The sequence below is a fragment of the Pelobates fuscus genome, chromosome 3, assembly GCF_036172605.1.
Source record: "Pelobates fuscus isolate aPelFus1 chromosome 3, aPelFus1.pri, whole genome shotgun sequence".
NCBI lineage: Eukaryota > Metazoa > Chordata > Amphibia > Anura > Pelobatidae > Pelobates > Pelobates fuscus.
Window position 1 is genome coordinate 36,357,118 of NC_086319.1, and position 13,355 is coordinate 36,370,472.

A 13,355-nucleotide genomic window follows, 5' to 3' on the forward strand; every position below is an offset into this window, starting at 1 on the left:
AGACAGGTTTCCCAGTACTATCACAGCACCAGGGAAACATTTTGTGGCACCCCTGTGTGCTTGCTGGGGGATCAGTGGCACACTGTTTGGGAACTGCTATTAGGTACACCCTTAATAAAATGCAAGCAGCGTCAGACATTAACTAAATAACAATGTATATACACACACACACACACACACACACACACACACACCGTATTTGTGGTTAAAAAAAATAAAATAAAAAATGTATACATACTCCCACCAAAGAGAATGGACAACCAGACTTGACAAATAAGCATTAAAGTTTATTTCACTCAACTCATTACACGAGTTAGAACAAGTGTATTCATTATATATCCATAGGATTTATATTCATATGGAGTATGGTAAAGACAAAGTGCAGAATTAAATTGTTAAAACACAAAAAGAATAGAACATTTGATCACTTTGCACACAAGGAAAGGAAATATACTGTAAGATATTGCACGTTTTGTAATGTTTCACATTAAAAAGTGAAGCATTACCAAAGAATATAGGTTAAATAACCTTTCAGGAAACGTCAGGCAAGGCAAGTACCAAATTAAAAGATTGACAAGGAAAAAACCAAAAATCAATCCAAACAAGCACATCTGCGAGTAGAATGTTTAAGAGCTAGTATTGGTTGCCATAAACAACTAGTTTGTGTACACTAATTCTAAAAAGCAGAGTCTTCAAAAATACAGTTTCATGGAAGATTTGTAAGAAAATTCAAATTTTTAGAAATAAAAAAGTCAATGTGAAATGCAACACGCGTGTTCTATAACCATGTCAAGGACAAAATGCTGCAGTGCTTTCCTTTATTAGGGAATGTGGGGGTCTATTCCTTTTTGAGATATCCCCTTTGATAGATTAACCCCTTAAGGACACATGACGTGTGACATGTCATGATTCCCTTTTATTCCAGAAGTTTGGTCCTTTAAAGAGGTTTCACTATATGCGGACATGAACCTCATTCAATGGATTGACTCCTTGCAAGTAAAGTTAGGATTTAAGTCTAAGATTTGTTTCTTGTTAGGAGAAAAAACAAATCAAGAAAGTTTGAGGAGCAGAAGAAGCCCAATAACATTTTGAGCGCAGCATTTGTTCATATTATTGGGGAAGAAAAAAAAAAAAAAGTATATGCATATTTATTTTAAACTGCCTTGGTCGAGTGCACTTGAAATGGGACCACATACCATGTAAAGATTTAATGATACACTACATGCAAAGGCTGAAAGTGCTAAATGCCAATTTTAAAACGTTTTCATTCTTCTGAGAAAGCAAAACAAGTTGGAACTTTCTTTTTGCAGTGGCCATTATTTCCCATGCCACCAAACGAGAGCGGAGGGCTAAATGAGCACATTCTGTAATGGGACACTAGAATAAGTCAGGGGTGTTCAAACTCTGGCCCTCCAGATGTTGCTGAACTACAACTCCCATGATTGGCTATTTCATTCAAAGAATCATGGGAGTTGTAGTTCAGCAACATCTGGAGTTGCTGTAAGCACTAAAACTATGTAATCGCATTGAGTTTGTTATTGTGCCTGACACTTCCTCCATTCAGGGTCAAACCATTCTGAGCACTTTAACATTGAAGGAGCATCTTCCCGTAGCCTGCAGTGGCACTGTGATAGGCTGATTGCAGTCTGCTGGCACACTTAGCCTAAGCAGCAATAGAAGTCTGATTGGCTAATGATTACTCAGTCCAGGGAGCACAGAGGGGATATGTTGCCATGATTATTGTTAAGCATTGAAATATTAAAAAACGGTTCCATGCTGATTGGAAAGGCAGAGCCAGAGGAATCCAGATACTATAACTACTTCAATCAGAAGAGACAGTTATGGTGCCTACGGTGTCACTCTAAAATGGGAATCACAGAGAAGGGAAGAAACAAAATAAGGCCAGATTGGAGAAATACTTCAATTTTGGGTTTAAAGTTAGTCAATTTCCCATCTCAATTTTCCACTATTCTAGGTGTACGGATACAATGTCATAGGACTAAGCATGTTCAGCATTTCTGATGTGTTAGGAATGTCTGGAAAGAGCAAGACAAACACTCATTCGGTTGACTTCAGAAAGTTCTGAAAACTCAAAAAAGGACTGTTAGGTGAAGAACAGCTTTTACAGCACGGAAGAAAATATGTAAATAGAAATCAAATTTGCATAGATTACTATAAAATCTAGAACCTTAAAAACACAAGAATACGTTTAGTTATTGCCCATTTCCTCATGCAAGAAGAGATTACAAAAACCGATTTGGAACACACAGAAATAGCTTTTAGGTTTGAGATTGTAGACTCCCCCAATGCAACTGAGACATTTGTACATATTTTCAAATAAATAGCCACTAGGAAAATATTTAGCACCCTACTAATGTTGATTTCAGTCTTCCATGGTGAGTTGCTCATTGTAAACACAAATTGATTGCTGAAAATTGCTTTATACTCTGCTACCACTCTCCAGTACTTCTGAAGTCTAGAATAAAAGCTTAATAGCAGACTGTTCATTAGAGCGCAACTTTGTTACCTATAACTTGAGTTTTAGTACACAAACAGCATTTATTGTCCTGAGCAATCTGTGTAGGTAGTAACCATGTTTCCTCTACGCTGGGTGACAGTTCTACAATGTTTGCTGGACCCACTAAACACATTTTCTGCTCTTGCGTTGTGTCGCTGAGCGTTATCAAAGCTGCCAAAAGTAAACATTTTCTCCATATCTTCAAACATGTCATTAAACAGTCCTCCTCCAAAGGAAAAGTCTTCAAAGTGACGTCTGTGTCTATTATGAGATTCCTGTTGGCTCCTAAAATGGCTGTCAAATTGCCTCTTAGATCTAGTGTGCTGACTCTCACCAAAAAAGTCAAAGTCCTTGAAAAGGTCGTCTAAATTGAAATGGAAAGGTTGGTGGAAGTGCTGGTCATTCGAACCCTTTCCAACATTTGCGAAAGCATCATGCCCAAACTGGTCATACTCTTTCCGTTTATTTTCATCAGAAAGTGTCTCATATGCTAAAAAATAAAATAAAAATCAAGTTAAGACAAGACCACCGTGTGTGTGTGTGTATATCTCTATCTCTATCTCTATCTCTATCTCTATCTCTATCTCTATCTCTATCTCTATCTCTATCTCTATCTCTATCTCTATCTCTATCTCTATCTCTATCTCTATCTCTATCTCTATCTCTATCTCTATCTCTATCTCTATCTCTATCTCTATCTCTATCTCTATCTCTATCTCTATCTCTATCTCTATCTCTATCTCTATCTCTATCTCTATCTCTATCTCTATCTCTATCTCTATCTCTATCTCTATCTCTATCTCTATCTCTATCTCTATCTCTATCTCTATCTCTATCTCTATCTCTATCTCTATCTCTATCTCTATCTCTATCTCTATCTCTATCTCTATCTCTATCTCTATCTCTATCTCTATCTCTATCTCTATCTCTATCTCTATCTCTATCTCTATCTCTATCTCTATCTCTATCTAACCATCCATACATTGACTGCAATAGGCATCAGACAAAAATATTTTTTTTGCAGGCATCTATATTTTTATATAGCACCAGCAAATTCCATAGCGCTGTACAATGGATATATGCAAGATACATACAGTTTATAAATGTCACTACAGTTGTATTTGAAGTTGCAGTTATGAGCTCGTTTTACAGATTAAGTTCTCTTACCTTCAGCTATTTCCCGAAACTTTGCTTCAGCATCAGGACTTTTATTTTTATCAGGGTGGTATTTCATTGCAAGTTTATGAAAAGCTTTTTTGATCTGTCGCTCTGAAGCATTTTTTGGAACCCCCAATATTTCATAATAAGTCTTCTTTGCAAGTATTATTTCAGATATCAATAGAACACACACAGCAAATATGAGCACAGACTGTGCTGAAGCCATGACTGAAATGCCTGGGAAAAAAAATAAATAGAAAATAGAGTTAAAATTTAAGGAATGAGAAGAGGTAAGCAGCAGCCACCTTCAACTGCAATAAAGAAAGTTTCTAAGCGTGTGAACAGCCACCCCCCCCCTCCAATATAAAATATATAAACACATTATAAAAATAAGTAGAAACCAAGCCATGCAAGATGATACTTAACCCCTTAAGGACCAAACTTCTGGAATAAAAGGGAATCATGACATGTCACACACATCATGTGTCCTTAAGGGGTTAAATACCATCATTATTACACTAGAGACAATAGAATGTATAAAATTAGCCATTAAGAATGATGTCTGACAAGACTGATCAGGTAAATGTTGGTAAGCCAGTATCAGCTATGTGAAAGGCCTGCCTCCTGCATTCCACACAGGAATGTGCTTAATCACAGGTTCTATCAAGGGAAGTGCAATATTGAATTATCATTAATACCAGCAGTGCTCTGAAACAGGCAACTCTGGAGAGATCTCGACATACGGATGATATGCATATTTAACTCCGTTGTGAGCATAAAATCTTCAATACATACTTTAAATGAACAGCGAGAACAGTTAAAGTAAATCTGGAACTACAACAGCTCCCAAAGTATTACCTATCTAATTTATCATAAAGATAAATTATATCTTGAGTTGCATTGGGAGCTGTAACAACATTACAGCACCTCACTCCAGTGTCACCAGTCTCAGAGACCCTCTGTGCTGTAGCACCCATTCCCTATTGCCACCCCTACTGCGATTGGCACGGCTTGGGGAGACTTCCCCGAGTAGAGCCATCCTCTGCTAGCTCAGGTGCCGGCAAATCAGAGTCAATGCTTCCCATACTGCCCAGCAAGTGAAAAAAGTCTGTTGTGGGTGCAGAAGAGTGATAGGGAGCAACATAACTGCATGGGGGATTGTTTTTCTAGCTCCCCCATCACTCAGTCCTTGAAATTAAGACTGTTCTACCATTGAAGGGATACTATGTCACCAAAACAACCTTAGCTTAATAAATCAGTTTTGGTGTATAGATCATGCCCCTGCAGTTGCACTGCTCAATTCTCTGCCATTTAAGAGTTAAATCACCAGGTCATACATACGGTCATACATACGGTCATACATACGGTCATACATACGGTCATACATACGGTCATACATACGGTCATACATACGGTCATACATACGGTCATACATACGGTCATACATACGGTCATACATACGGTCATACATACGGTCATACATACGGTCATACATACGGTCATACATACGGTCATACATACGGTCATACATACGGTCATACATACGGTCATACATACGGTCATACATACGGTCATACATACGGTCATACATACGGTCATACATACGGTCATACATACGGTCATACATACGGTCATACATACGGTCATACATACGGTCATACATACGGTCATACATACGGTCATACATACGGTCATACATACGGTCATACATACGGTCATACATACGGTCATACATACGGTCATACATACGGTCATACATACGGTCATACATACGGTCATACATACGGTCATACATACGGTCATACATACGGTCATACATACGGTCACACGGTCATACATACGCACAGTCACACGGTCACACGGTCACACAGTGTCACACACACAGGGTCACACGGTCACACAGTGTCACACACACAGGGTCACACGGTCACACAGTGTCACACACACAGTGTCACACGGTCACACGGTCACACACACAGTGTCACACGGTCACACGGTCACACAGTCACACAGTGTCACACACACAGTGTCACACAGTCACACAGTCACACAGTGTCACACAGTCACACAGTGTCACACAGTCACACAGTGTCACACACACAGTGTCACACAGTCACACAGTCACACAGTGTCACACAGTCACACAGTGTCACACAGTCACACAGTGTCACACACACAGTGTCACACAGTCACACAGTCACACAGTGTCACACAGTGTCACACACACAGTGTCACACAGTCACACAGTCACACAGTGTCACACAGTGTCACAGTCACACAGTGTCACACACACAGTGTCACACAGTCACACAGTCACACAGTGTCACACACACAGTGTCACACAGTCACACAGTCACACAGTGTCACACACACAGTGTCACACAGTCACACAGTGTCACACACACAGTGTCACACAGTCACACAGTCACACAGTGTCACACACACAGTGTCACACAGTCACACAGTGTCACACACACAGTGTCACACAGTCACACAGTGTCACACACACAGTGTCACACAGTCACACAGTGTCACACACACAGTGTCACACAGTCACACAGTGTCACACACACAGTGTCACACAGTCACACAGTGTCACACACACAGTGTCACACAGTCACACAGTGTCACACACAGTGTCACACAGTCACACAGTGTCACACACACAGTGTCACACAGTCACACAGTGTCACACAGTCACACAGTGTCACACACACAGTGTCACACAGTCACACAGTGTCACACACACAGTGTCACACAGTCACACACACAGTGTCACACAGTCACACAGTGTCACACACACAGTGTCACACAGTCACACACACAGTGTCACAGTGTCACACACACAGTGTCACACAGTCACACAGTGTCACACACACAGTGTCACACAGTCACACAGTGTCACACACACAGTGTCACACAGTCACACAGTCACACAGTGTCACACACACAGTGTCACACAGTCACACAGTCACACAGTGTCACACACACAGTGTCACACAGTCACAGTCACACAGTGTCACACACACAGTGTCACACAGTCACAGTCACACAGTGTCACACACACAGTGTCACACAGTCACACAGTCACACAGTGTCACACACACAGTGTCACACAGTCACACAGTCACACAGTGTCACACACACAGTGTCACACAGTGACACAGTGTCACACAGTCACACAGTCACACAGTGTCACACACACAGTGTCACACACACAGTGTCACACAGTCACACAGTGTCACACACACAGTGTCACACAGTCACACAGTGTCACACACACAGTGTCACACAGTCACACAGTGTCACACACACAGTGTCACACAGTCACACAGTGTCACACACACAGTGTCACACAGTCACACAGTGTCACACACACAGTGTCACACACACAGTGTCACACAGTCACACAGTGTCACACACACAGTGTCACACAGTCACACAGTGTCACACACACAGTGTCACACAGTCACACAGTGTCACACACACAGTGTCACACAGTGTCACACACACAGTGTCACACAGTGTCACACACACAGTGTCACACACACAGTGTCACACACACAGTGTCACACACACAGTGTCACACACACAGTGTCACACACACAGTGTCACACACACAGTGTCACACACACAGTGTCACACAGTGTCACACACACAGTGTCACACACACAGTGTCACACAGTGTCACACAGACACACAGTGTCACACGGTCACACACACAGTGTCACACGGACACACACAGTGTCACACGGACACACACAGTGTCACACGGACACACACAGTGTCACACGGACACACACAGTGTCACACGGACACACACAGTGTCACACGGACACACAGTGTCACACGGACACACACAGTCACACACACACAGTCACACACACACAGTCACACACACACAGACATACACACACATACACACACACATACACACATACACACACACACACACACACACACACACATACACACATACACACATACACACATACACACATACACACATCCATACATATGTGTAAAGGATAATCAGCACTCCCAGGTTTTGTAGAAAAACAAACTTCTATTTATTCCGAAATGTCTTTTTTAATAATTTTGAGTGTACAACATACATATACATCTTTTTGTCACTATAGACTTTTAGACAGATGCTGACCTATCTATATTTCAATTGGGGTATATTGTTGCCCTGTTCCCCTCATTTGATTTCGTACTATATCATTATTTTGACTGATGGGGATGGAGATTATGGTTATTATAGACATTCTCCACTATACCAGACAATTAGATGAATATTACAGCACTTATAGCACTGACTTTTGGTCAATATTGTTAGCACATGTTATAGCACCAGTAGTCTATCATAGACATTTGTCACTGTTTAAATTTAATTCACATTTATTCACTTAGTTTCTTTTTTTCTCCAGCTATACCAAGGACAGGTTGTCCGGTATTAAACTCTTTTTTCCTGATCGTATAATGTATCCTAGGCACACCAGGGTACTCTTATAGGAACACCCCTGCCCATAGAGAGGTCAGGCTTTACCTTGTGCCCAGCAGATTTTTCGGTGTTACAGTCTCGACAATACACAGTTCTCACGAAATAGATTAGTCATGTTGGTTTTATTATGTATATGGTACCACAACACTTAGCCAGAGATGGGAGAAGGGCTTAGGGCTGTTATGTATCCCTGTTTTTATGAAGCGATTAGGTATTTGGTCGGGCAACAGGCTATATTTCTGATCCGTTCCGGGAATTAACACTATATCGGAATTCTATGTTTCATGCGCATGCGCTCGAATCTCCATAGTTACAAGTAACGCTGGCGCTTGGGGAATAAGCCAATGAGTGAAAGGCAGGCGCTTTGCGTCATAATCACCTTGGCAACCAGCCCACATACGGAAGTACACAGCGCGCAATGAGACATGGACTTCAGATGGTGTTTGCCCATGTGTCCGTTGATTGGAATGGCCGGCCCCCATACACAGCTGATCTGTAAGTTTATTTTGATTGTTGTTCTTATTTAAACTCAGTTTGTGCATCATTTGTTTGTTGCTTGCTGTCCTGATGAAAGTTCCCTAGAGGAACTGAAACGTTGACATTTCGGAATAAATAGAAGTTTGTTTTTCTACAAAACCTGGGAGTGCTGATTATCCTTTACACATATTGAATAGTGCAATCGAGCACCGGGTCATTAATATTGTAAGTAGGAGTGCAAGGTTTTTCCCCTTTTTTCTATATACATATATACATATATACACACACACATACATACACACTTTGGTCTACAATCTGAAATTTACTATGGATCCTTCCCCAACAATCCACTCCTTAGTTAACCTTGAACCTCTTTAGGTGCTTACTGTGCCCCAGAGCAAAAAGGGGGTGAGCACCTCCCTTCTACTGGCAGAGAGATCACTTGGAACCTGGCAGGCAGAGCAAAGTAGCGGTGAGGGACCATTTACCCCTTAAACTATTAATGTAACAAATTAACTTAATTTTAGGGGATAATCACATCAGCTTACAGCACATTGGCTAAATCTACATTTACATATGTAAAACACTTTTTAAAGCCCTCGTACGTTTAGTGGTCATGATGTTTTACCATTATGCTTGGTCACTGTAGTCCTTATTATACAATTAGTGGTTATTATGTTTTACTGTGATGCAAGCACAAGGGACGGAAACAATACTTTGTATGAATCAACAAATATCCTTTGTTTATTCAGTGTGTGCTGCATTTAAAAACCACAACTGGAATTAAGTACCAACTTTCCTGTCACAATGTTTAAGCATTCAACTGATGAGTCAAAGATTTCACCTTTGATAAGTCAACCTACAAATTGAGTTAAAAAAAAATAAAAAAAAATTGTTATATGAAATACTCAATGACTGTTGGAATTTCACTGAAATTCCTGTCAAAACATATACTAAGTAGGGACCTGGTCTCAGTATTTTTCCTACAAATTACACTTTGGGATTGTGGTCAGAGCTACTGCCATCAAGACATGCCAATCCCCCAGTGAATACTTTAGAGAATTGGCTCCATCTATGGAGGATTCAGCAGAATCCTTTATAGAACTCAATGCCGTACAGGAGCAGAAGAGGACTTGTGAGAAAACGAGGGGCCCTGCAAGGGACAGGCAAGTTAAACCCCCTTTTGCCTGCTTCCCCAGTAGCCACCAGACCTTAGTGGTGGATGTGTTAGGGTCTTTGCAGATTACCCACTAATTGTTAGGGGTAAACAAAAATATATATTATAAACAATGTATATTCCAGAATGAAAACAAAACCCAACACCTCAAAACACAAGCATTTTTTTGTCAGGTAGATGACATCTTACATATACAGCACAAGCCAATAGGCAGACGCAATATATTTATACACATGAGCCGCCTGGAATGTGTTTGTCTTACTGTTCCCACAATGAGAAGCTACTTTTAATATTAGAAAATATCTACAAGCCATTCAATATAAGCAGAACTGTGGAGATTTTTGACAAAGGAATTACAAAGTTTATGCTCAAATGAATTTAGTTGGAGATTATTGTCTTTGTGGTTATTTAGGTCTGAAAAGTTTGCATTCTGCAATAATTTTAATTTGGAAAAACAGCATGTGACTTATAAAGCAACAAAAACAACCCAAAGGATAATTAGATGATCGTCCAAGAACTATAGCCACTACAGTTCAATTGTGCTATGAGTTTGAGCACAGTCTCTTGATTTGTCCAACCTTGAACAGCCTGTCAATGTTAAAGGTTGGATGCCTTTGCAGTTGATAATGTAAAAGCTACACTTCCGCATAATCACACTAGGAAGTAGAAAGGCTAGATGAGTGATGAAGAGAAACCTTGTTTCTTTTGTCCAACATCGAAACAGTTTCACAAAAAAACAGGGGATGGTGCCCACAGACTAATAGCACAATACCCACTACAGTGAGCTGTTGTGGTTATGGTGGTTACGGAAAAATAAAAAGTTAAAATGTATTAGTCTACACCTCTTTACGCAGAAATTAAGAGTTCTCCCCTTCTGTTAATCATTTTATAAGATCTGACAGTCTGCATATAATAGGCATACAGAGATTAAACAATATTTCTATTTCTCCTACTCATTTGCAAAGTGTGCCATGAATGTACATGACTTAACTGGATGGTGAAGGCAATGGCTACATATTTAATACAAGTTTAAAGGGAAACTATAGGAGCCCAGACCAGTAAAAAAAAAAAAACGCACAGAAGAAAGCTAGACAGTACTTTTTCCCCACCAGTTTAACACTTCTGCTTTCCCATATATCTTACATAAGGTCACAAGCTCCAAAATGCTATATCATTTTTCTTCCAGAGAATTCAAATTGCTTTGATTATAAATACCTGCTAGAATAATAAAGCATCCTCTCAATGCCACAACACCTGTATTCACCTGGGTGACTAGTTGCATCACAGTAACAGATTTGATTACTTTTTTCCCAGCTATGTTCCCCTGACGATTATATGCAAGAGCATGCAATACATGGCAATACAACCAACACAGACATTTAGTATGACGAGTACTTTTACAGGACAGCAGCGAAAAGGTCAACCTAGTAATGTTTCGGGGCAAAGTTATTTTAGTGAAACAGTTAGCAAACAGAACAGTGGAATAAAACCGAAACAGTTTTCCTCTGATTGCTTTATTTTTTCCAAACACTTTTTCTATAACCGATACTTTTATCGCAGATGCAACAAGATCGTACAATGATTTGCAAGGTCTAAAACTAAACACAAGGTTATTCAAAGTGAAAATTCAAGGTGAATTTAAAATTTAAAGGTCAAAATAGCCAAACTTTGGAAAAAATAAATAAATCTCTAAGTTAGCTGTTTTGAGATTGGCTACTTAAATTTTAGAATAATTTTGAATGAACACTTTAGTAAATAACCCTAACAGAGACCCTTACAACAATGCAACACAGGAAAAAAAAAAAAAACACTTGGCTGGTGAGACTTGTCTCCCGCAGCCATAGGTATAACAGCCCTACTCATCTCTTACAAAAAAAAAAAAATGTGTATATATATATATATATATATATATATATATATATATATATATACATATACATATACATACACACACACACACACACACACACACACACACACACACACAGACACACAGACACACACACACAGACACACATTATTATTATTATTATTTTATTATTTATATAGCACCAACAAATTCCGTAGCGCTGTACAATGGGTGGACTAACAGACACATAATCAGACCACTGGACGTACACATACATACATACATACATACACACACACATATATTCATATACGGTATTCAGAAAATGAAGAATGTGTATGCTTGCTGAGACAACAATGCAGGATATAAGAGATGAGAGAGTAAATGCCTCCACTAGGTTATTAACTAAAAGTATGAACTAAAGCAAAAAAGTTAGTTACTTGTGCACTATCCAAAATCCCTACGCACATTTAAAGAAGTGGGTTTCTAGTATCACTCCAATGGCCATGTAATACACGCTAACCTGCCCAGTCAAAGCATAAACGCTTAGGTGAGCCCTACACTAACAATTCACCTTGCGGTCTTCAGCTAGAAGGTAAAATCTCTGAGACCAAGAGGGGTAGCGGTCAAAACCCCTACTACACACTTATTTAACCCTTAATAGGGAACAGACGAAAGTAGACCGCAGAATGATAACATGGCCATGTAATACATACAAACGCAAATTCAGATGTAAAAAATGAAGCCCTGCACTTAAACTGACACTCTGTCTGGGTGGCAGCAATGACTACAATACACATCAGCCCCAATAAAAACCAAAGGGGAAAAAAAAAAAAAAAATTAAATATAACTTGCACATTATTCCAAATCCCTTGGCACAATTAAAACACTGGAGGTTTTTTTTTTAAGTATCACTTCAATGGCCTTTAAAGTTTGACTTGGCAGGTGAGCTGACACTTTAAAGGCCATTGTACCTCCAGTTATTCAAAGTGTGTACTTGGTATTGGGATAGGGCTTTCCCTTGGATGTATCAGGGCTGATGTGTACTGTAGCCATTGCTGCTGCCCAGGAGTAGTGGGAGTTGGAGCACAGGGCTGAATTTTGTATGCTAGTAAAAGCCCTGACAGACAGGAGGTAAAAATCAGGTTTAAAACAGATTTAAGGCCAGGGCAATCAGCCTGGAGAGAGCTCAGTGTTGATTACTTTGGCCTGTTATGACAGCCCCTAACACCCTGCTGTCACCATGGAGATCACCCTCAGGGTATGAAAACCATCCTCACCCTGGACCCCCTGCCCGCGAGCACCTACCACACCCCCCGGTACTCACCTGCAGCCAACAGCTTACTGACCCGCCCGCAGCCAGGACTTTATCTCCTCTCCCTGCTCAGCGGCCCCGCCCACTGCCCCCAGGCCAGCACCCGCGCCACCAGCGCAGCAGCTACACGACACGCTCGGCGATTGGCCGGGGAGGGGACACGTGACTCCTTTAGGCGCACGTGGAAGGCTGTTGTTCAGCGCGGAGGGTCAACAACGGACGTCACTTCCGCTGACTTGTCCTTAGCCTGGTCGCTGGGCAAATGTAGGGGTGGGGAGGGGGGCGGAGCTCAAGACTGACGCGCCACTCTCAGTCTTGGCACGTGCTGCTGGGCGGGGCTTGCGCTGAGGGCAGTTA

General features: G+C 40.7%; 1 protein-coding gene across 1 annotated transcript; it reads right to left on the reverse strand.

The window, feature by feature from the left end:
- Window positions 1–340: 340 nt before the first annotated feature.
- On the reverse strand, window positions 341–13,093 carry DNAJB9 (DnaJ heat shock protein family (Hsp40) member B9). Its single transcript, XM_063446887.1, has 3 exons — window positions 13,011–13,093; window positions 3,686–3,913; window positions 341–3,008 (listed from the first exon to the last, which is right to left on the reverse strand). The coding sequence occupies exons 2-3, from the start codon at window positions 3,900–3,902 to the stop codon at window positions 2,560–2,562; spliced, it is 666 nt and encodes a 221-aa protein (XP_063302957.1). The 5' UTR covers window positions 3,903–3,913; window positions 13,011–13,093; the 3' UTR covers window positions 341–2,559.
- Between the last annotated feature and the right edge of the window lie 262 nt (window positions 13,094–13,355).